Here is a 23,341-nt window from a genome sequence, read left to right as displayed (position 1 = left end):
ATTCTATTTTGGTTAAGCCTCAAGAATGGCATATATAGCTTGATGGGTATATATAGCCCATCATATTAAAGCTTGTCTTTAGCAACATCAACATGCTGTCAGCCAAAGTACATGGCTTGAACCTGAAAATGGACCCCCAAACAGAATTATTAAATTAACAGGCTGTCAAGCCAAGGATGGGTAAAATTCTGCACAGAGCCTTACCAACCTAAAACAAAGTGCATTGCTTTTGATATGCATATTCCATGACAGATTAGGAAGGCATTCTTGTCAGAACAACCTAAGACAGGCTCAGTCTTGTTAATGAAATAAAAATAGGGGGAGAGGCAGAGAGCCTTTGGGGCTGCTTGGCAATAAGCTGACATGGGCCAAGGAAAGGAAGTAGACTTCAGGCAGGAATCTGATATTAGGTTAGGGGGAAAAAAAGTAATTTCAGGAAGGAATCTAAATCTTAGGCTAGAACAAAGAAGTAATTTCAGGCAGAAATCTAAATTTTAGGCTAGAACAAGGAAGTAGGCTTCAGACACGAAAATGACTTTGGGCTAGGACAGGGAAGTTGGCTCAGATATTTTGGTCATCCAGATAAGCCCTTAGAAACAGAGATCTTGGGAATGTTCACAGAATTTGTTTACTGCCTTGCTTGTTCTTTGACTATTTGTGTTTATTGTCTTACTTGTTCCTTGACTATTTGCATCTATTGTATTGCTAGTTTTTCAAACTAGAACCGACCTTTATACTTGCATGTAATTAAAATGGTATAAAGGCAAAAATGAGGAGGGGGATGGCATGGGGGTTCTAGGGAGGGGAATGGGGAAATGGGATGACATTTGAAATGTAAATAAATAAAATATCCAATAAAAATAATCTTATGAAAATAATATTTAGTGTTCAGCCCTGTGAACATCTCCATAATCAGTGGTTTACCACTCCCTGAAAAAAGTGAGCTCAGGAAGACCATCAGACTATGTCATGGGGTCCAGACAGGGAGGTAGCAGTCTGGTGCTGTGTATGTTTGAGAGAGAGGCAGACCATACCCAAGATGATCCTTGCCCAGTGCTGTGGCCCTTCAGTTGCAGAGATGTGTAACCCACCAAAGGCCAGGCAGATGTCCCTGGTCTGTGCTGCCACTTGGAGACTTATGGATGTCTGAGTGTGGTACAGAAGTGGTCCCATACCTCAAGTGGGCATCTTGGGCAAGCCAGCTCTGGAGTCATGAGAGCAAGAGAGCTGACCTAATCAGCTTTAGTACTCCAGAGAACAGTCTTGCACATTTCACGAGTTGTGAGTGATCTGGCCTCTAGGGTATGAATGTGAGAGAGCTGGCCCTGCCACTTGTCTTCTGTGTCTATTATAAATGTGTATGTCTTTAGATTAACATATTAGAAATGAGACAGCTATCTAAACTTTAAAGACTTTAAGATGAAACATGACTAAAATTATAACTTACATATTTTCCTCTTAATAAGAATGATAATTTCCATTTTAGGATATTATTGGCTTTTGAACATCTGCTCACTTCTGTTTCTTATTGGTTTTTTATTTTCATTGAAATTTAAATTTGAAAACACTTGTTTCCCTAATACATATTTTCATTGAGAACTGGCAGACAATTCAGAACTCCAGGAGGTATCTTTGTTTAATTTAAAGAAAAAGCTCATTAAAGAACTGGATTCAGAATCTTATGTTAGTGCTTGTATATGTAAGAAATTATATTAAAATAATTTACTTTTGTATTCTTCATGATTTGTTTCTCAATTAGACTATGGGACTCATACAAGTAAAGTCTGCAAAGAAATGATTGCAGAAATGATTGCCGATCTTGGTTACCTTTAGAATTAGAAAGAGTTTTTAAAAATTATTTTCAAGGTTGTGGCCTTGTGGATGATATTTCTCATGGGCATCTGCACTTGTTTAGACACAGTCTTCTTCAGTCAAATGAGGTAATGTCTGATCTCCTTCCCACCTTTGCCACAACCTCATTGCAGATCTTTGCCTCTCAGTCTCCTGGCTCTAAGAACATCACAGTTTGTCCTCCAGGTCAACTTTCCACTCACCTCCTGTGAGCTTTGATCTATGTATTCTCCAAATTGCTTCCAAGATAATCTTGGCAAAAATTCAAAGTCAATTTTATAACTTTTCAACTTAAGGTTTATGAAGACTTAGGGATGATTACATATTCTAGTCATCTGCCACACCCATTTAATCAGCTTTAACTCGTTGAGGGAATCTGTTTTTCAAAAACCTGTGAAAACTTGTTACCCAGAGCTCTAGTCTACACTTTGATTCCACTCTTATCAAATTGTTCCCTACCAGAAGGAATGATTTATTTGCTCTGCCCAGTGAAGTGTCTGTTGCCCGAGAAAAAAGTAAGAGTAAGAATGAGAATTCTAGAGAAGAGGACATTATATGGTGTGGTGTGGTTTTGTTTTGTTAATTGCATGTCCTTTGATGGGCAAGCGGAACCAAGTTTCAAGTTTCTAATTAGATCATGTGCCCAAATGTTTTTTAGTTAAAGTTAATGTAACTGAAGCCTCAAACCACATTTTATGTTTTATTAGATATATACCAATAATATTTGTTGTGTCTAAATTTTAAATATGTATAACATGGGGTACAAAGAGTTTATTGATAGTCACAGCTTAAGCAATCAAAGGTCATAAAGGCCGAGGCCAAGGAATAAAGGGATATGAGTTCAGATCTTGATGTCAGACTGACAAATTTTGTTTTATTTTCTGGAAGAACAAATTTTGTTTTATTTTCTTAATTAAAGAAGATTATTAGAAAGTGATGGGGGAGGGGTGGTAGACTATTTTTGTTTCCTTTGAAAGGTCACTGACTATCATAGTGTATGATGCAAAAGTGGAAAAAGCACCAGAGCCATAATGTAATGAAGATCTGGGAAGTGAACCAAAGATGAGGAGTTGTACAAATGGTGTAACTTTTTTCCTGTGATCTAATTTGCTAAAAGTTTGGTTTGGTAATCTGAATCAAAGGAAACAGTAGAGGTAATTTGTTATCAGTTATTAGGTTTGTATGAATATAAAACAAAGAAGGGCTTTGAAGGGTCAGTTGAAATAGTACAGTGAGTTAGTATATGAGATTAAGGTTTAGTTCCTTGTGACACAGGTTAGCAAAACAACCCATGCACAAGTATGGAAGAGAGTTGCAGACAAAATATCCTGAGATTTGATGAGACTAAAGACTGTGTAAAGTTGTAAGTAAGCCTTGGTAAAAGGCAATCATTTGAGAGGACCAAGGAAATCAGGAGGGGAAGATTGGGGTGGCAGAACAATTAGATTGCAATTAGAGCCAGAACTAAAACAAGGCTCAGAGAAAAGCATATGGTTTAATGTAAACAGTCAAAGATTTCACTCCAAAAATGTAGTGTAGAGCTCCAGGGATGATGGGAACATGATACATAAAGTAGACTACATATACATTTTCCTTCATGTCATATAATTTTGAACTTGGATTTCTGCAAATGATTTTAGTAAAAGTGATGCATGAATAGTGGGCTTGTTCAAAAGAAAAAGAGTTGGGGTTCTTGGCAAAGAGGAGAAAGTTCACCAAGATTTCCTTGCATGTGAAATGCCAGCACACTGCTGCTGTGTCCCAGCTGTACTGATGACATAAAATAGGTGTTTTCTTTCTCTTATCTGTTTTCTTGTGTGGGAGGAGTGGACATATTGCAAAAAAGCAGTTGCTAGACATGCCTATGTAAATACAGCAAAAATCTAGGTGGTAGACAAGATAAATTTAGTCAAATTAATGCACTAATAATTTTTCCTCAGGAGATGCAAATTCCTGTTGTAATTCTTTCTCACATATGTAAGCACATTGATAATACAGCAAAACCACAAGACTAGAAACTGAGAGCCAGTTGTCATAAATAGAAAGAAGCATTGATAAATTTAATATCCTCTTTCTCTATTGTTATTAATATTTTATAACTATAAACTCATATTAGACTTTATATTTTTAACAAAATTTAAAGCAGTAGTATATTATTAAGCAAAACCAACCAACCAAACAACAACCATAAAAATAACAAAAAAAATGACATGTTATTGTGATGGGGACCTGTTGGGAAGTATGTCAGTTAATTTTTTGTTAATGTGATAAACACTATGACACATGGAAAAATGTATTTATTTTGATATGAGGCTCCAGAGGAACTGTCCATAATGATAGGGGGATGTACCTGTTTGTTTTGTTGTGTTTGTATTTGTGTGTGTGTGTGTGTCAGAAAGCAGAGAGAGTGAACAGGAAGTTGGACAAGACCATAAACACAGCCATCCCTGGTAATATAATTCCTCTAGCAAGGTTTCTAGCAATGTGACATTGGATTTATCAAATATGATAGGACAGGCTTCAAGAGTAGTTGACCAACACAGTTTTTGTTCATTTACCTGTTTGTTTTGTTTGTATTTGTGTGTGTGTGTGTGTGTGTGTGTGTGTGTGTGTGTAGTAGACAAAATTTTTGAATAATAGAATGAAAAGGTGATTACTGGTATAATCAATCACTGATTTCAAAGTACAAGTTGGAAGTCTACAGTAATATGATATGTATATATAATATATGAGTATATAATAAATATTTTATATTAAATGAATGTTAAAACAATAAACCACATTTTTCAGATCTGTTGATACTTCTTAGACCAGAGTATTACCAAAGTTTTATCTTAAGCATCACAATGGTAACTACCTGTCACTAAAGTGGTGATTAAATACAAGGATAGAAAGAGTGCTTATTAAAGGGGGTGAAAATGATTAATCTCAACAGACAAAGAGATTTGGTGAGATAGCTTTCACATGAGCATGTGCACATTTCACCTATTTGGACCTCTAGGTAAGAGAGTAAAAAGAAACTAAACACTTACTGGGTAAATTAAGGCAGTCTATGCTAACTTCTTTCAGGGTGCCTCAACAGCAGAATGGTTGATATTTGGGCCTTACAGTTACCTCTGAAAGAATTGTTCTTTTAATTGTAGAATGTCGAGTGACAGTCACATATTGCACAGTAGTAGCATGTCTAACCCATTGTTGTATCTAACAGTGTCTCTAGATATTGACAAAGATACTTTAGGCTGTGAGGCTGTTCTTCAGCCCAGAAACACTGTTCTGCCTGCTTTTAAGAAGAGAAACATTTTAGAGGAAGGTTATCATCCGAAGGCTCAATGATGATTATCTCTTATACTATTTCTGAAATCCAATAAAGAGAGAGGGAGGTAGGTAGGGAGAAAGAGAGAGATAGAGAGAGATAGAGAGAGAGAGAGAGAGAGAGAGAGAGAGAGAGAGAGAGAGAGAGAGAACTAAAGATAAAACCAACAGATTCCTACTGGTTATAAATGACCACGTTATTTGTTTATAAAGAATGCATAAAATGATATAAACAACATTATCAAGAGAAATTTGACAAGATAGACTATTAGTCAATACACTGTGTAAACATGGAGAGCTGAAAGATTGCTGTTCCTGCTGACTTTAACTCTTGGTGATTTGTTTCCTTTGCATGCCTCTGTTAATCTTTTACTCCAATATGTCTATGATTTCTACAAAATGCTAAATGCTCATGGGGCTCAGAATCAGTCTCTTTTTTGGCAATGATAACACTTAATTTTGAGAGTAAAATTGCTGGTCTTAGGCCCCTTTCTCCTGAGTTACTTATATAGACACAGATGTATCTTTTCTACTTACAATGCTTGAAGCACCTGGGCAGGCTTTTACCTTCTGGGCAACCCTTTCAAAAGTTTATTATATCTCTATTGTTTCATCTCAGATTTTGTATCTGGGCATGCTAAAGAATTGCATTACTTCCTATGAGAATAGTACTGAAGGTATTTTAAATATAACCTATTATTTTTCTGAGTTGCTAGAAGCTAAAACATAAATATTGCATATTTTGTTGTAATCTATCTTCATGTTATTTTTTAAAATGACAATTAATAAAAACCTCATATATAAAGTCACATTCTATTTGGCATTGTGGCTAAGGATTTCAATGTTGAGTCAGAAGTAATGTAAATTCAAAGTCATCTTATATAGTCAACAACACTTAAAACAACAAAAAGTCATATTCTTGGAGAAAAATAATAAATTGAAGTGGAAAATAAATAAGAAACTTAGAAGACATTATGTTTAGAATGTTTATTAACTATTCTTTCCACCAAACAGTTGTTGTTTTATAAAAGAAAGAAGTAAATCTGCAAATTAAATTTCTCATTGGAGTTGTTGCCATGACTCATTACTAGCATGTTGTGGGTAAGCAGTACATTTTGGGATTTTCAGGCAATCAGATGAGTTTAAACTGAAGATGATTCAAGACAAAAGTAATCAGGCTTTACCCCACAGTTCTTTGTGTGATATAGAGTCATCATTGTGTAAAGCATATGGGCATTTAGCCTTTTTCTCTTTTAATGTATTCATTTCATTTTCTAAATTCTTTTACAGGATGATGCTAGTGTCATTATTTAGAGTGAATGGTCGATTCATTTCGATAAGCATCAGGTTAAAGCAACTCTTTTTATCGGGGAATCAATGTCATTATTTCTTTTTTGACTTCCTGCCACTTCAAAGAATGCATTACACTTCAAACAATGACTTAGGAACTCTGGAGAAACTGTGTTTCCATGTAATTTGTTCTGTTTTTTCTTGTTTTTATTTTATTTTCTGATATTAAATCCTGTAATTTTTTAGAAAATATAAATGATAGACATAGTACAGTTAATTTCATAATATAATGGGACCCTAAATTTCCTTTCATTTAAAGGAAATGGCCATGCATCTTCTTTGGTGAGGGAGATGTGAGAACTTATCTGAAGTAGTGCAAGGACATTCTCAGCCAACATGCCAATGCTGTTTCCCATCTGAAGGTCTGAATGCAAGTCAACCATGTCCTTAAATTTAAGCTTACCAAGTTCTTGACACTTCCAAGATCCTGGGCTTGAGGTGTGATTGATGACATTCTTCAAAGAATAAGAACAAAACCCAAAACCAGCCTTCATTTTGAATATTATGTGAAGGGTAATTTCTCAAAATTGGACATAAAGTACATACATATGTTATAAACCTGAATGAAATGAATAATTATCTATAATTATGTTCATGATGCTATTCAGGTCGTAGATAAATTATGTGCAAACTTTAATTTTACATTTTTGTTATGATTTCTTTTAAATCTTAAAGTAGGAGCTGAAGAAGTAATTCAGCAGTTAAGATTACTTGCTTTTCCAGAGGTCTCAAATTCAGTTCCCAACACTGATGTTATACGTGTCTTTTAGCCCACAAGCATCTGTAATTCCACTCTCACATGCTAATAACTATCTGCAGTCACACGTAATTAAAAATAAAAAAAATAAATCTTTTAAAATAATTCCAAAATCCAGAAGCTTTAAGCATAGTACAAAGATTTTTTTCATTTTACATTAAAGATTTTATTTTTATTTATGACTATGTGAGTGTATCTGTCTGAATGTATGCCACATGTGTGCAGGTGCCCACAGAGGCTAGCAGTAGGCATTGGATTGCCTGAAACTTAATTTACAGGTGCTTGAAGGCTATCTGACCTGGGTGCTGGGTGCCCTTAAGTGCTAAGCTGTCTCCCTACACCTGATAAAAAGCTTTATGACATGAGCTGGTTGAGGAGTCCCACTCCTTCTAAACTTGCCTACATGTCCACATATGTTCTCCTTCATGTGGATACTTTCACACACAATGTTCTTTCTGGTTTTATGACATGGAAACTTGATGCTGGTAGACCCGAAAACAAAGCATAAAATCATTAGAATGTGCTGTTTTATGATGTCTCATCTGTTACAAACATGCTTGCTAATCACTCCTGAGGTGAAAAGTCCATACTTGCTCTAAATGTGGTCACTTGAGACTACAGAGATGTGTATTAAGGGGTGATATATTCACTCATACTTTTTAGTCTTGTTGTCAAAATAACAAATTGAAAGTGACTCTGACCTGAGTTTGCTCCACTCCTTCTTTACACAAATAAATTTATCTGCAAGAAGCATTTGTCTATCATTTCCATTGCTCCAGTATCCCCATTAGGCAGTAACATTCATTCCTTGTATTCTGCTCTTGATATTCATCCCTTAGGCAGTACTTATGGTAAACCACAGTTGCACATGTTTTTAATAGAATTTGTGGTGTCATGTGTGCAGATACCCCAAACCTTAATCCTATAAAAATTGATTTCTTCAATGGCCCATACCAACTCAGTAGGAGATTTTGACCCTGATCACAGATGCAGGCCAGACCTTACATATGACAACTATTTGCCTGCTCTGACCCATGTCTTCTACAATAATCAGGCGAGGCATAAGGCATTTTTGTTTTTGTTTTTGTTGTTGTTAATTTGTGTATTTTTTATTTCTGCGATTTTGATGATCAGCAAGGGGTTCTCTGCAATATGATACACCTCCAGCCGGTCCAGTCTTTTTTTTTTTTTTTTATGGTTTTTCGAGACAGGGTTTCTCTGTGTAGCCTTGGCTGTCCTGGAACTCACTCTGTAGACCAGGCTGGCCTCGAACTCAGAAATCCGCCTGCCTCTGCATCCCAAGTGCTGGGATTAAAGGCGTGCGCCACCACCGCCCGGCCAGGTCCAGTCTTTAATATGCATAGTCAGGTATGACAACATATGGGCCAACTATGTTTGTTTTAGAGATTTACAGAACTGAGCAATATCTCATGGCTATGCAATTAGGATCAGAAACATGTCACTTGGTTACATATCACCACCTGTGGACTATCCTCCTCCAGCTGGCACTGACATTCACCATCTCTTACACAAACACCCTTTAAGTAATAGCTGTCTTCCAAGCAGTTAGTTTATTGTGTTAAGGTTTTCACCTTACCTAAATTGTACCACTCTGTTGTCTCTTGACCAAGTGGCTTCTGTCTTTCAGTGAGCAAAATACAGAATACTCCTTCTGGGAAATGACAGTTCCAATTTTAATTTTATGGGTTGCTTCATGGTGAGTTGCACTTCTTGATTAAACTCCACATTTCATGATTTAATCGTTCCTGACATTTTAACCTTGCACCTGCAAGTTTTGAGGTACCTTTGTGTGAGTGAGATATTTCTACCCAATATCTAAGGTTTTAGTTAGAAAAAAAAAATGAGGCTTGAATAATTATTTGTTATTTTTAGAAACTATATAAGGTTGAAATAATGAAATAGCTCGGAGGGCTAGATAATTGTCCCTGTGATTTTTTTTTTTTTTTTTTTTTTTTTGGTGCCTAAAAAAATTCAACATGAGTAAGGCCTATTACTCCTTTTTTGATTTTCAATTTTAGAGAGTTTAGGGAAGACACAGAAAATCTTATTAGTACAACATTTATTAAGATGTCTAATTTCTTCACATGACTCCATGGCAACTTCATTATCTTATTTTAAGAATGAATGTCCAAGTAGGATTGCCATTATTTATACTTTAAAATCAGGAGTAAATTTCCTTGTGTAAAATTTTATGTGTGATGTCAATGTGCGTGGTATTCAAAGGTTTTTTTTCTCTGCTTGTTTTGAAATGAAAGGCAGAAGTACTATTTCACCTTCAAATCTCTGAGGCAAGACAACTTCATTCCCCCAGAAAAAAAATATTTGTACTTAGATGAAATGGTACAGAATATTATAGTTCTCAAATGCTTAATTTTTTCTCATAGAAATTTCAAGGGAACTTAGGATGTATTTGGCAGGCACTTTTTTTTTCTAGTGCAATCAGGTTGCTATGGTAAACCTATTATTTTAGGCAAAGTAAGACTATGTTAGCAAAGTGCTAATCTCTTTTCTGTTTTATGTGAGCCTCTAATTACTCTTCAACTATTGAGCATGTATTGCAAGCATGGTTTACACCATCTTGTAAAAGGAGAAAAATAAGGTCATAGACAGTGTGCTTGCTGTTACCATCCTGGCAGGTGCAGTCAGCATAAAGGGCCTCTTTTAAATAATCTCATTCTAGAGTAGGAAGTACAAATTTTGATTGGTTTAATTGATAAATGAAGTGAGAAAAGGAGTAGATAAATTATATCTAAGTAAATAAAGTATATGCCCCCAACATGTTTTATTATTAAAAGTATATGCAGTGATAATGGTACTATAATATAATGATGATGTGTAATGTCTGTGGAACATCTATTGGGCACAGATCCTTGAAAATGTCCTTTGTACCTCTGTATTCATTTTCAGCTTTTACAGTAATTCTGGGTAATATGCCCATTTTGAAAATGGTGATGAATGAGGTCTAACTGTTCAAAATAATCATGTTTACTGGCAGATATGTCAAGATCAAAATCTATCCCTATTTAAAGTTAAAAGTGTGACTGCAGGGGGTGCCTGTAAACTACAGCTGCAGGAGATACAGTGGCATTTTATGGCATTGTACAATAGCATTCTACAATCACCTGCACTCACGGCACATATCTACCTACACAAACACACAGCAACACATAATCTCTCTCTCTCTCTGTCTCTCTCTCTCTCTCTCTGTCTCTCTCTCTCTCTCTCTCTCTCTCTCTCTCACATCTATCATCTATCAATCATCTATCTATCTGTCATCTATCTATAATCTATCTATCTCTACCTTTATATATATATATAAAATATATATATATATATTTTATAAATATATATATGCAGTGATAATGGTACTATTATTACTATATATTACCATTCAAAATTTTAGATTCAAAATTTTATATATATATATAAAAAATATATAAATATATATATTATAAATATATATATAAATATATATATTATATATATATTTATATATATATATATATTTATGTCCTTTCCTAACACATGACTCGACACTGTAAAGCTCAACCCTGCATTAAAGGAAACTTTTGCTAGCCCTGTAGAGTGTACTTACTCATACATATTACCTTAATTCCCTGATTATTAATGGTAGTAAACATTGATCTTAATATTGTGTCTTCAGTAGCTGGCATATTAGTTGATATTCTTGTTGTGTATTACCCTAACAACAGAGTTGTGATTGCCTGAATATTGATATTCAAGAATGTTGAGTCTTGTTGAGCCCATCCTTGAATAAGGTCTCCTGTGTTCTCTATGTCATACTCTCTTAAGGAAGATAATGCTAATCACACACACACAAAAAAACACATGTGAAATGAGGAGTAGCAATTTTATGTGAGTTTGGATGCACATGTGTGTGTGTTCTGGGAAGAGTTACTACAAGAGCAAAGAAGACAACAGATAATCAAAAGGAATTGCAGAGGAGGAGGAGGAGGGAAAAGAAGGAAGGATGAGGGACTATAGGCCAGTAAACAAAATTTGCTTTCATAATTTCACAGTCAGACTTATGTAAGTTTTGGACTACTAATTTCTGAGGTGAACTTTTCAAAAGCCATACTTCCAGACAGCTCTTCATTTTCAGCAGTGGAAAATATGTCTGGTGAATGTCCACTTTTTTGTTCACTAATCATTTAATTTGATCTTATATATGCTCATGAAAGCATATATATGTACACATTTATAATATACTCACCTATGTTCACCTAGCAGGATGCTAATTTAGTATGTGCTTTATACACATAATAATTTAGTATGTGCTAATTTGTACAACATTTTTTGCTTATGTTATGGTTTGCTTCAAATAAAGAAGTGACATTTTAAAATCCAATTTATCAATACTTTCCTTTACCTTTCTGGTGTGGAAATCTATACATGTCATGTTTGGAACAGCCTATTCCATTAATGTTTAGGCAAATTCCATCATATTCTTCTCTCAAGATTTTGAGATTCAAAATTTTAGATTTAAATGCTGAATCTACTCAATTAATTGATTTTAGTTAAAGGTTGTTCAATAAAGGAACCAAACATTTGAAAAGATGATTATAATAAACTTAAAATAATAAGCCATTGAAGGCTGGAGAGATGGATTCTAGGGTTAAAAGCATTTGCTACTTCTGCAGATCTGGGTTTGGTTCTGTGTACCCACAGGCTAGATCAAAACCCATTTTCATATCTAGTTACAGAAGAATTGTTGCTTTTTTCAGGCTGGTTTCTAGAATCTTCATATCAACACTTAATACTGCCAAACAATGTCAATATTCTACCTGTTTATACCAGCATCATCTGTACAAGACTTCAGTTTTCAAAGTCAATTCCAGTGCTTATTGTTATTTGTTTTTAAGTTCTTATTAAACTAACTAGTCTGTGGTAGAACATCATTAAAGTCCAGTTTAAGTACGAGAAGGTTTTTTTCATGTATTTATTGTCCATACCAACTTCCCACTTGCAGAAGTGCTCTTTCATCTCAGTTGTCTATATGTTTAATGATTATATGTGTTGAGTGTTATTTTAGTACCCTCTGTGTATTGGGGATATGAGAAAGTTGTCTGATTTGCGGTTTTGTTGATATAGCTCATTCTATGGTTCTCTTTTGCTCTACCAATATTTTGTTTTAGTGAATATAAGGCTCCTAATCAAATTGGTAATATTTTTCTTTATAGCCATTGAAGAATATCTTTCTTTTATGCTCCACAGTGCCATCTCTTCCTAACAGAATGTCTGATGTTCTAGGATTTGCCTCTCTATTCTTTGTGTTGCTTGGTTGGTCTCCTCGTTCTTTTAAATGCAATTTCCTTTAAACAAAGCCATAGCATCTTAGAAAAGGGTTTTTGCTTTCTTGTTCAACAGTTTTTAATTGCTATTAATTCTCATTCATAAAAAATAACTTGGATATATTTATATATATATAAAATGTCAAGTGCAGGCTAACTGAAATTGTCAATAGTATTTAATGTTATATTATGTCTTTACTTTTAAAATACTACTGAAAGATTTTGTTTTTAAGCTAACATATATGCAATTTATTTTTATGAATGCTTGATGTATAGTAACTGATATACTCTGCTCATAATCAAAATTATTTTAGTAGTGTTTTTGTTTCATATTTCTGCCTTTACTATCCTATGAAGCAATACTATTTGTGTGTGTGCATGTGTGAAGCACATGTGTGTGTGTATTTCTTATGTATTTCTTCTTTCATACCACACTTCATTGGCAAAGTTTTCCAGTGTGAGTTTGAGCAGAACTGATGTAATGCTTATCTTTCTAAATGTCTTAAAGTTCTTTAAGTTTAATTGATAGTATTAAGCAATTATTATCATTAAGATAATGTATTTTCTTTATTAGTTTTCCTCTTTTGTTTCTTATTTTTCCAATATTAATAGTTTATTTACTATAGGAGGGAAACATTGCATTTAGATTATATCTCATTTGATAATGTCATATGATTCATATGATTCATATGATTAATATGATTTTTATAGGAAACTACTCTATTTACTTTTTTCACAAGATGCAAACATGCACATGCAGTTATCTATTCTGTTTCATAAGACACCTGAATATTTACTTGAGAATAATTTTGTATTTAAACAAATCTATCATATTTCAAATTGCACCATATTAATTGAGCACATTCATGAAAATTCCTTCCTTGCAATTCTGAAATTAAATATGTCCTTTACAAAATAATAAACTGTTAGTGTCTTCAAGATGACTCTATGCATTGATACAGTTTAAATTTGTTCACTTTGTGTTAATATTCTTGTATGAAAGATAATTTCCATTTTGTTAGATTTGGTTACTTTTGGAATACAAAAAATTACTCGTTTAGTATATTTTTACCATATTTCTTTGTATTTTAATGCAATTATAATTTTATTTTTATGTAAAAACATACCATTTGATAATATTTCCTTTTCTGTCTGATTTTATTTTTTCCTTTTGCACTTTTCATAACAGTGGATATAATAAGCAACTTACCACCTACTCTCTGATTTTGATTACTCCTTATCAATCATGACACTCCTTATTAACCATGATGTAGGATATTATTTAGTTTGAGTGGATCATTTTAAAGAACTAAATGAATTATTGTTTTATCAAGGAATACAGGAGTCTTCACAGTGGCTGGATCTAATTCTATGCCATGAAAGTTCTTCATGTGAGATAGTTTTAAACTATAGAGGGAGAGATGGTATTTGGGAACAGAAATTTCAAAGAATGGATTTGGAGACATTCTAAGATTCAGCATCTGTATAAAAATGGAAAACAACCAGAATATACTGAGCAAAACAGGAAAAATCTAACAACAACAACTCTTGGAATTATGAAAAAGAAAGAGAGAGCTAACTCTCTGTGACTTCTGAGCTACAGTACAAGATGATTCAGGAAAGGAACCAGTTTGCTCAATTAAGAGATTGCTAATTAGTGGTGTGTCAAAAGAATTGCAGCAGGTCAAGATGAGAATGGAAATATAAGAACAACAATCTCCTTTGAGTGTCTTGTTCTGCCTTTACTGCTGAGCCGCTCATCTGCAGCCTAACCTGCTTTCTGTTTCTCACTCATCTATGTTTTCTTATATATCCTACATATTCCTCCGAACCACAATCACCAGGCTTACATTCTCCCATTAGGAAGGGATTTGTTCATCCTTCTCCTGACTTTGATATTCAGTCCTTCCCACAGTCTACTTGTTTACAGAGAAAAGTATGATACCGTGTTTTCAAAACCATGATATTTTGTTTGTTATAAGTTAAATATTTTTTATTTATTTATACCCCAATTTCTGCCATTCCCCAGTCCCACCTTCACAGAGTCTCTCCCCATACTTCTTCCCTTCTCATCTGAGAGGATTTCCCCCCTTCCCAGGTATCCCCCAGCCTTGGCACATCAAGTCTGGGAGGACTAAGAGTATCCTCCTCACTGAGGCAAAACAATGCAGCCTTTTTGGGGAACAGATTCTACAGACAGGCAATAGTTTTAGGGACAGCCCCCATTTCAGTTTCTGGGGTACCTACATAAGACAATATTTTTTTGTTTTGTTTTGTTTTGTTTTTTAAAGCAGTACGTTTGCTTATGGGAGTGTATGTGAAGATTTATTAAGACAAGATTAGGAATGGGTACAAACAAATATGTAATGGCTGATTCTATGATAAGCATAGAACAGAGCATATGACAAATAGCTTGTCATATCTAAAATGCTCAGAAATTTTCATAACAATGTGAATTTTTAAGTTTCCTTTATTAATGAATGTTTTAAGGTTTTTGAGATAGTTTTATATATGGTTGGACCTAAAGAGAAAGAAAGCCCTAGAAAAATTAAACTTTCTCTCTGTTTAATAAGGCAACCAATGAAAACATTTGACTTTTCATATACAAATATTAATCAAATTAGTTTAATACTAATGGTCTATAGTCAGAAAAGATGATCCAAAATATTTAATATTTGGTAATGTGCTCCTTCTCCAACTACCTTATTTTTAGTCAATATTTAGTGAAATGAGGCAACCTCTTTAGAGAAACAGAAAATGTAGACTTGGCTCTTTTTTGACAAAATATTCTTATATTTAATCAGGAACCTTATGCAAGACAGATCTCAATAAATATCTGGTAATTTATTAGACTATATTAGACTTTTACTTTACTTTGTAGTGCTAGAAACTCCATCCACAGCCTAAATCAGTGTCTTTGTTATTTATTTCTAATGGAAAAAATGTGGTCTAAGACAAACACATGTACATCTTTGAAAGAAAATGTTTTATATTTTGATGTCTTTACATGTTTTGTATTTTGATGATATAGAAGAAGCAAAAAAATCCAAATTAAGATTTAATTTAAATGATGTATATTTTAAATCTTTTAAATGATTAACTATATGTAGAACTATGAACTGTGCATTTTTTCAATGCCTGAATTAGACTATTTCTGGGTTTTATATGTTAGATGTGAAATGCATAAAGTCTATTTTTATCTGAACTCTTAAATACCTTCCTTCTTGCATTATTAGTCTTTACTAATGTTTAATATGCCTTAAAACACTGAATAGTGGCTGGATTTTGTAAATGTTAATTCTCTATGCTATTTATATTTAAGAGTAGGTAGTTCTATTAGTGTAGAATACACTCTAGATAAGTTTTAGTAAGATAATACTGATTTTATTGACTGAATTAATTTCTTATCACATAGGTATTTAGATTTCTTTTTGAATTGTCTTATAAACTACTTGTTTTCTTTTATTCGAGCATTGATTTTATTGTTTTGATTGACACTATGTCACAAATAGCACTTATTAGATATAGACTTATGTTATTATTCTCTTTTGTTTTTATTTATGATTATTTTAATTTTAATTTTTGGCAAAAATCACATTCATATCTCAAAACTTTAGAAAAATATGTAAAATAATATCATTTCTTAAATGAAAGAAATAAATTAAATCCAACTTATTTTTCAATTAGGACAATAAATCTACATATCTTGTTTTTTTACTTCAGTAGCTGAAACCTTTATTAACTGCTAGCACAATAAAAAATCTGACTGGTACTTTGCAGTGTTTTCACTGTTTTGATAAGATTTAGGCACTGATTATCTAGTATAGAATTGCACTTAATACTTTAGTAATGAAGAGATAGTAGATGAGAGTCAAGGAGCAATTCTGCCATGTAACCAAGCGTGAGCTCTATGGTGTCACATAGAGCTCGGATTTCCACTGGCTTCTAATCCCACCATTGGTGGGATTCCATAGAGGACATTGTAGAAAATTCAAGATTAGGACGAAATAAGGTGCATGAGAGATGTCTGTGTCTTCAGTGAATAGCCACCATTGACTATGTGCTTCATTAATGGGAGAAAATATATTTTATAAAGGGTTCATGGTCATAATTCACTTTAATCATCAACCTCTGCAACAGCTTGGATGACAGGACATCCAGGACATAGGTTGCTGGTGTTGTATACTGGGCTAAACGCTATTTCATCTTGGATCCTGCACCTTTGCTTAAGAATCAGAACTCTTACAACAAGAGGCTTCCTTGTGTCTCCATTCTGGCCACCAATGGCTAAGAAGGACTGTCATTCAGGAAGAGATACTTCTCTGTTGTTGAAGTTATAGCTACCCTCAAGTAGGAGTTTTTCAGAAGACAGGAGAGAGAAGACAGACAGAGAGAGAGAGAGAGAGAGAGAGAGAGAGAGAGAGAGAGAGAGAGAACTTATTCACAGTATTCTAAGGAGACACTGACCGCACACTCTTGCCAGAGAGACTGAATCACTGCAAATTAGATCATCTGTAATTTCATCTCTGAGACTGTGATTCTAAATACTAATTTTTCCTCCATCACTGCCAATGCTGAATTTCTTTCACAAAATACAAGTATAGCAACAGCATTGCTGGGCCAGCCCTGAAGCATCATCGGATCATATCAGTGTGTGTGTAATTATGATAGCGGGGCTAATGACTAGGACTAACAGCTGTCTTGAAGTACTGTCACTAGATGAATTTCTGGCAAATGAGTCTGATTTCTCAGACAAAAGGAAGTTTCTTCCTGTGTAGTTTCATGATGCCATATTAAGATACAATATGATTTAATAGGTGAACAAGCTTTAAGGTCAGTGAGAATGAATATGAATTTTGATTCTAATATTAATTAGCTGGTTCACATGAGCAACTCTGTTGTTAGCCTCAATGATATCTCAATTTCTTGTCTTGTCAAATGGGCATAAAGTGATAGTCAATGTGTAGTATTGTAAAAACAAAATGAGACAAAGCAAGGAATCAGTGATCAGCATGTAGGTACAGATGAAGAAATAATGAGGGCAATTTGCATCTCACTAGCTGAGGGGCTTCCCTAAACACGAGTCAAACTCATTCTGTAATATGTTTATAGTTTGAAATTTGGGGCTAAATATTTGAAGGTCATGGTTTTTGGTGTTTGTTCCACATTAATATGAATTTTATGAACTAGTAAATTGGCCACAAATAATCACTCAATTATCAAACAGAAATATACATACGATTACTTTCTTCTCATGTGTTGCTTTATCTCCAATTAAAAGATGTTTTAAATAACCAAAGTATTTTAAATTAAATGAAAGTATAGACTGATTACATGTGAATATTTTATGTATATTATATATAATACTTTGATGCAAATTATTTTTAATGGCACACTTGAACTAGGTATTAAACAGTTTCATCATGGAATTATCCCTCAGGTTGATTAAAAGTGGCATAACAAATGTGGCCATCTTCTGAGCCAGCCACTGTCCTTTCCACTCTGGTTTCTTGGCATTTGTGTTTGAATTTCAGTGTGTTGTAGGGGAGGTTGAGAAAGTATCTGCTGGACACGTTGGGATACTTGGGTTTTGAATGTGCTTGTTTCGCTGAAGGCCCTGCTCAGGCTGACTGTCCTCTCCCTGCTCTCTCTGGTTACCTTGTAGGCAGATGTGAATGTGGCAGATGCACTTGTTACCCTCCTGGGGACAGCAGAGTATATGGCAAGACCTGTGAGTGTGATGACCGGCGCTGTGAAGACCTGGACGGTGTGGTCTGCGGAGGTAGTAACTGTTCTCTCAGCTTTACTTCATCTGCCCTTTTTCATTGTCTAGACCATTTAAAGTTGCTGTTCGAAAAAAAAGTATTTAAGAAATACAGCATCATATCTAAAAGCAATATAGCTTTATTACCACATTTATAAGCAAGAACACTTGACTTGAGGATATGTGAAAACACTATCTAATCTAAATAAATTTCTAAGTTCTATGCTAGTTGGTGGCAAGTGAAAGGCTTCCATGCAAGCCAACATCTGTTCATGATTTCTATTGTTTCACTCAGAAACACTGAGGGAGAAATGAAATATCTCCCAGAAACTTGGGACAAGAACTATAAGATTACAGTCCAAGTTCAACTACAGAATCACTAGAGATAGAAACTCAGCTCTTGCCTTGCTCTTGGATCCCAAAAGTCCCCTGAAAATCAATTAGCCAGATAAAGAAAAAGGCAGAGCAAGGGTAGATGGAAAAGTAAAATGAGAAGATGAAGTCCAGAAGATGAAATGCTGAGATGAGCACCATCCAGGAGAGGGAATATGGATCTGAATTATTCTAGTCCTGCCAGTCTTGAAATGCTTTGTATTATCAAGCATGATGTTGCTGGCATCTTTTGACCATCATGTGGAAACTCGCTTCTCCCTCTATCATCACTATGTATGTGTTTATCTTTATAGGTTCACATCTACCTTCTTGTGTATCTTGATCAACTCTGCTTTCTGTAACCTGCTCTGAGACACAATTTTATCAAATATATATATTTTGAACCACAGGGGCAAATCCTTTGAAGTAATCGTTCTAAAATGATTACTAAAATGTTCTAAATGAAGTAAAAGTTCTAAAATCATGCAAAACAAAATTCTCATGTATCCATCAACTGTTCACTAATGCCTGCTTCTAGCATTTGTCTTACCACATCAGCATGACTCAAAGGTGTGTGATCATCTCCTACCGCTGAAAAAACTTCAGGCAGTAAAACTCAACAAAAGCAATAAGGATGAGAGAATGTCTGTGGGTATCTGTTACAGCTAACACAGTACACTTCAAAAGAACACAACTCTTATGTCAGATGGCTTGTGTTCCTTCTCAAAGGACTGTAGATGACCTTCGACCATATTCATATATGATAGTCATTCCTTGTACAGTATATAACAATAAAATAGACAATTGCTATATATATGCTAATCTGCCCAACCCTGATACAACTGTGGTTCACTCTAGAAAAGCTTTATACACAACTAGATTTCTTACTGGGTTCCTCACTCAGAGTAAGTAGTGCCAAGTGTGGCAATTTGAATGAAGATTGCCCCTATAGACTCATAAATTTGCATGTTTAGTTGGAAAGGTTCCCTGTTTGGGAAAAAAAAAATAGGAGGTATAGTCTGGTTGGAGGAGGCCCTAGGAGTGAACTTTGAGGCTAGGTCCAAAATCACTCACTTTGCCTGCACTCTGTGGATCAAGATGTAAGTTTCCTGTCCCATGTTTGCCTGCCTGCTTGTCACCATGCTTCATGCCACGATGAAAATAGACTAACCCTATAAACCTATAAGCAAGTGTCCAAGTAAATGCTTTCTTTTGTAAGAATTTCCTTGGTCATGTTTCTTCACAACAGTAGAACAATAACTTAAGACTTGAAAAAATTTAGTTGTTGATTGTGTTTTTCATGCAGTTTCAAATTTGGCTAGGACTTTGCTGGTGCCTAAATATACCAGGAGGCTCCTCCTGCCGGGGATGGAGAAACCATAAGCAGACAGCAAGATCATATTTAATCATTATCATCAGATTTAATTCTCAGTCTGTTTTCTAGAACTAAAGAAAAACATCTACTACCTACTTTGATATTATTACAGGCATTTTATTGATTAATTGATCTTTGAGCACTGATTGAGTTTATACATAAAATAAGTCTTTTAAGTTTCCTCTTGAAAAATATTATTTTAGCTGTGTCTACAAATCTGAACCATGGTGTTTTCTAACATTGCACATACATGCTCCCATCACTCTATGCACTGAGATTAGGACTGTAAATAAACTTAGAAATAAATGAGTCTGAAAAAAATGAGAATTAATGCAAATTATCTATAGATCATTTTAAATGCCACTAGAAAAGTGAACAATGCCTCCTACCTTAGCTTTGCACTGACCTACACATAGTGCTTTCATTAAAGAGGTGAATAAAAATAATGTGGTTTTATTTCCTGTGTTTTCTGATTATGCTTTATGGAAGAGATTACATGGACTTTGCCTGTTTTAATATTATAGTTTTCCGTTTCTTGGTTGGTCTTAAAACACAGAAGATCCTCCATTGTAGAAGACATTTGAACCTGAACCAGTTGTGGTAATAAAGTACAAAGTACAGCAAACACTCTGTAAAGAAGTCAAAAGTTCTCATGACTTTTATAGCTCACAAAAAAACCCTTTGTGGAGTACTTAAAATCCCTGTTTGAAAAATCATAGAGTGAGATTTAAGCTGTTCAAGAAGTTCTTCTGAGATAGAAATATCACTATCTTTACTGTAGAGCTCACCTCTGTGTGTCTGGCTTATGATCTGAAGAGAAGACAGCGATATGAGTATATGAACCTCTGTGAAGCCCTATGTCTGATGATAGTAAGATGTTGGTCTCTTCCCCATGTCCTTGAAAGGAGGTGGGTCTGGATTAACAGTGTGAACATTTAATTGGACTGGAAAAAAGCTCTAACTCCAAAAAATAAGCAGCAGTTATAAAAATTCCTGATATAATGAATGATATTAGTGATAGCTAGAGTCAACTCTGATGACTCCTAGGATTCTTTGCAGTGCTAGATGGATGGAGGAATTTATGCTTTATATTTACCAGTTATCTCCTTATTAAAAAAATAATGGGTTCTTCATAGAGGGCAACTGGGATATATCATGATTCTACCTAGCATTCTGCTCTTTATCTTCTCACATTCTTCTGAATAATCTCACCAAATATGCTTCCAGATGACCCCCTCCAGGGAACTGTTGTACAATTCCCTCTGTATTCAGTGCTTCCAAGGGGTACATGACTCAGTGAAGTGCTGTGCATGTGAATATAATCAAACTCTCTTATCGCTCATCATCTTCTGCACTTCAAGTTATTTTCAAACTTAGTATAAAGAGCATCCTTCAAATAAAAAGAAGTTAAGGGAGTTCCAGAATTTGTGAGCACAGAATTATGTAGTATATAATTCTTCAAGTTGGAGTAGACCTGGATTGGATTTACAACAGCTTTGGGTGTATGGTGTTTAATGTGAAAGCATTTAAGTCTAAGAAGGGTAAACAAAACCATAGTAAATAAAAGTATGTGTTATGTTGAGGAAAGATATTTTACTTTCTTGTGTCTTCTAAAAATATTTCTCTATTTTATGTATATGTGAGTATCCCTGAGTGTATGTATGTGTACCCAGGACATGCAGGTAACCTCAGCTACCAGAAGAAAGCATCAGATCCCTCAGGGGCAGAGTTGTAGGTAGTTATGAGGGCTTGACTTGGGTGCTGTGAACCAAACCTAGGTCCTCCATAAGAGCAGTGAGTGCTCTTAACTGCTGAGCTATCCTGACAGCTACATTCTCTTGTATCCTTAAGTATTTCTTAGTTGATCTTATACATTGTTTGTCATAGATATTGCTTTTTGTAATGGAAACAAGTGTTTTTTCTCTTTTAATTCATTTTTAATCAGCATGCAAAGCAACAAAATATCTTGCAGCACCTTTATATATACTTAGGGATTATTTTTGAGCTCCTTCTTTCTACTCCATTCTTTCACCAGTATTTCTACTTCTACATTTCCTACTCAGTCCATGTTATTTTATTCTTCCCAGTCCATTTCCTAATTTTTCCCATCTATTTGACCCATCTTTAGTTATTTCTGAGCTTATTCCAATACTCACTCTCAGAAAACATACAAAAGTTAGAAGCTTGAACAGCATAAAGGAGAAAAAACATAGTATGTATATTTCTGAATTTGTGTTAACTTATGAATATAGTAATATATTTCAGTTTCATTTGTTGCCTGCAGATTTCATTATTCATTTTTCCAACAAATAATGGACACTAAAAATCATTTAAAATGATCATTTCCTTTGAAATATTTAACTAAATAGAGCAAAAACCAAAATGAAATTCATTAATAAAAAAATATCACCAAGTTGGATAGTGATGGCTTACACCTTTAATTCCAGTATTTGGGAGACAAGGGCAGAAGGATTTCTGAGCTTGAGACTATATATATATATATATATATATATATATATATATATATATATGACCATATATACATATATATGTATATATAAGGTGTGTATGAGTGTGATTATATATTATATATATTGATATATATGGTGATATATATGTATGTATATATATCCCAAAATAATATCTGATGACATTTTGTTGTATTTCTTTCTAGGTTTCCTTTAAGAGATAGAACTCTTTTCAAATATAAGTTTATTAGCCCCATTGAAATAGTTTGGTAATGTAGATAGGAAAAGTCCAAATTCTCCAGTACATTAAATTGCACTGATTATACACATAAGCCCTCTTACGTCAATTAACCATCAAGACAACTCTCATAGACAAGTTCATGAGCCAGTTTGATCTTGACAATCCCTTAATTGAGGCTTTCTTCTCAGGTGAACTTAAGCTGTGTCAAGTTGAGAGTTAAGGTTAACTAGGAAGTTAGCGCTCCTGTTACAGGAAGCCAGTGATGGGCACACCATTACTGAGTAAGTATGAAACATTTGGATACTCTTTTTCTAAGTTAGGCATGTAGAATAGAATAAATTGAACATTTTAAATTTGGATCACATGCTCAGTTTGCCACCACACTGATTTGTGGGTTCACCTTGACATTTAGCTAGAACTCTGCATATTCAGGTTGTAGCTGGAGAACTAAATCAGCTTCTAACTCAAAAGCAGGAACTATTTGAGAATCTTATCTAACAAACACGTAAACCACAAAC

The 23,341-nt window shown here is 34.3% G+C and overlaps 1 protein-coding gene across 1 annotated transcript in view; it reads left to right on the top strand.

Moving 5' to 3' along the window:
* Positions 1-23,341, top strand: part of Itgbl1 (integrin subunit beta like 1) — a 230,950-nt gene that overhangs the window by 194,574 nt on the left and 13,035 nt on the right. Inside the window, exon 8 of the mRNA XM_034497723.2 lies at positions 18,269-18,385. Coding sequence (XP_034353614.1) covers positions 18,269-18,385 — 117 coding nt within the window. The remainder of the gene's footprint in view (positions 1-18,268; positions 18,386-23,341) is intronic.

Source organism: Arvicanthis niloticus, chromosome 3 (assembly GCF_011762505.2).
Source record: "Arvicanthis niloticus isolate mArvNil1 chromosome 3, mArvNil1.pat.X, whole genome shotgun sequence".
In the NCBI taxonomy this organism is placed as follows: domain Eukaryota; kingdom Metazoa; phylum Chordata; class Mammalia; order Rodentia; family Muridae; genus Arvicanthis; species Arvicanthis niloticus.
The sequence above is the reverse complement of the archived record's forward strand: the minus strand, read 5'-3'. Positions and strand labels throughout refer to the sequence as shown.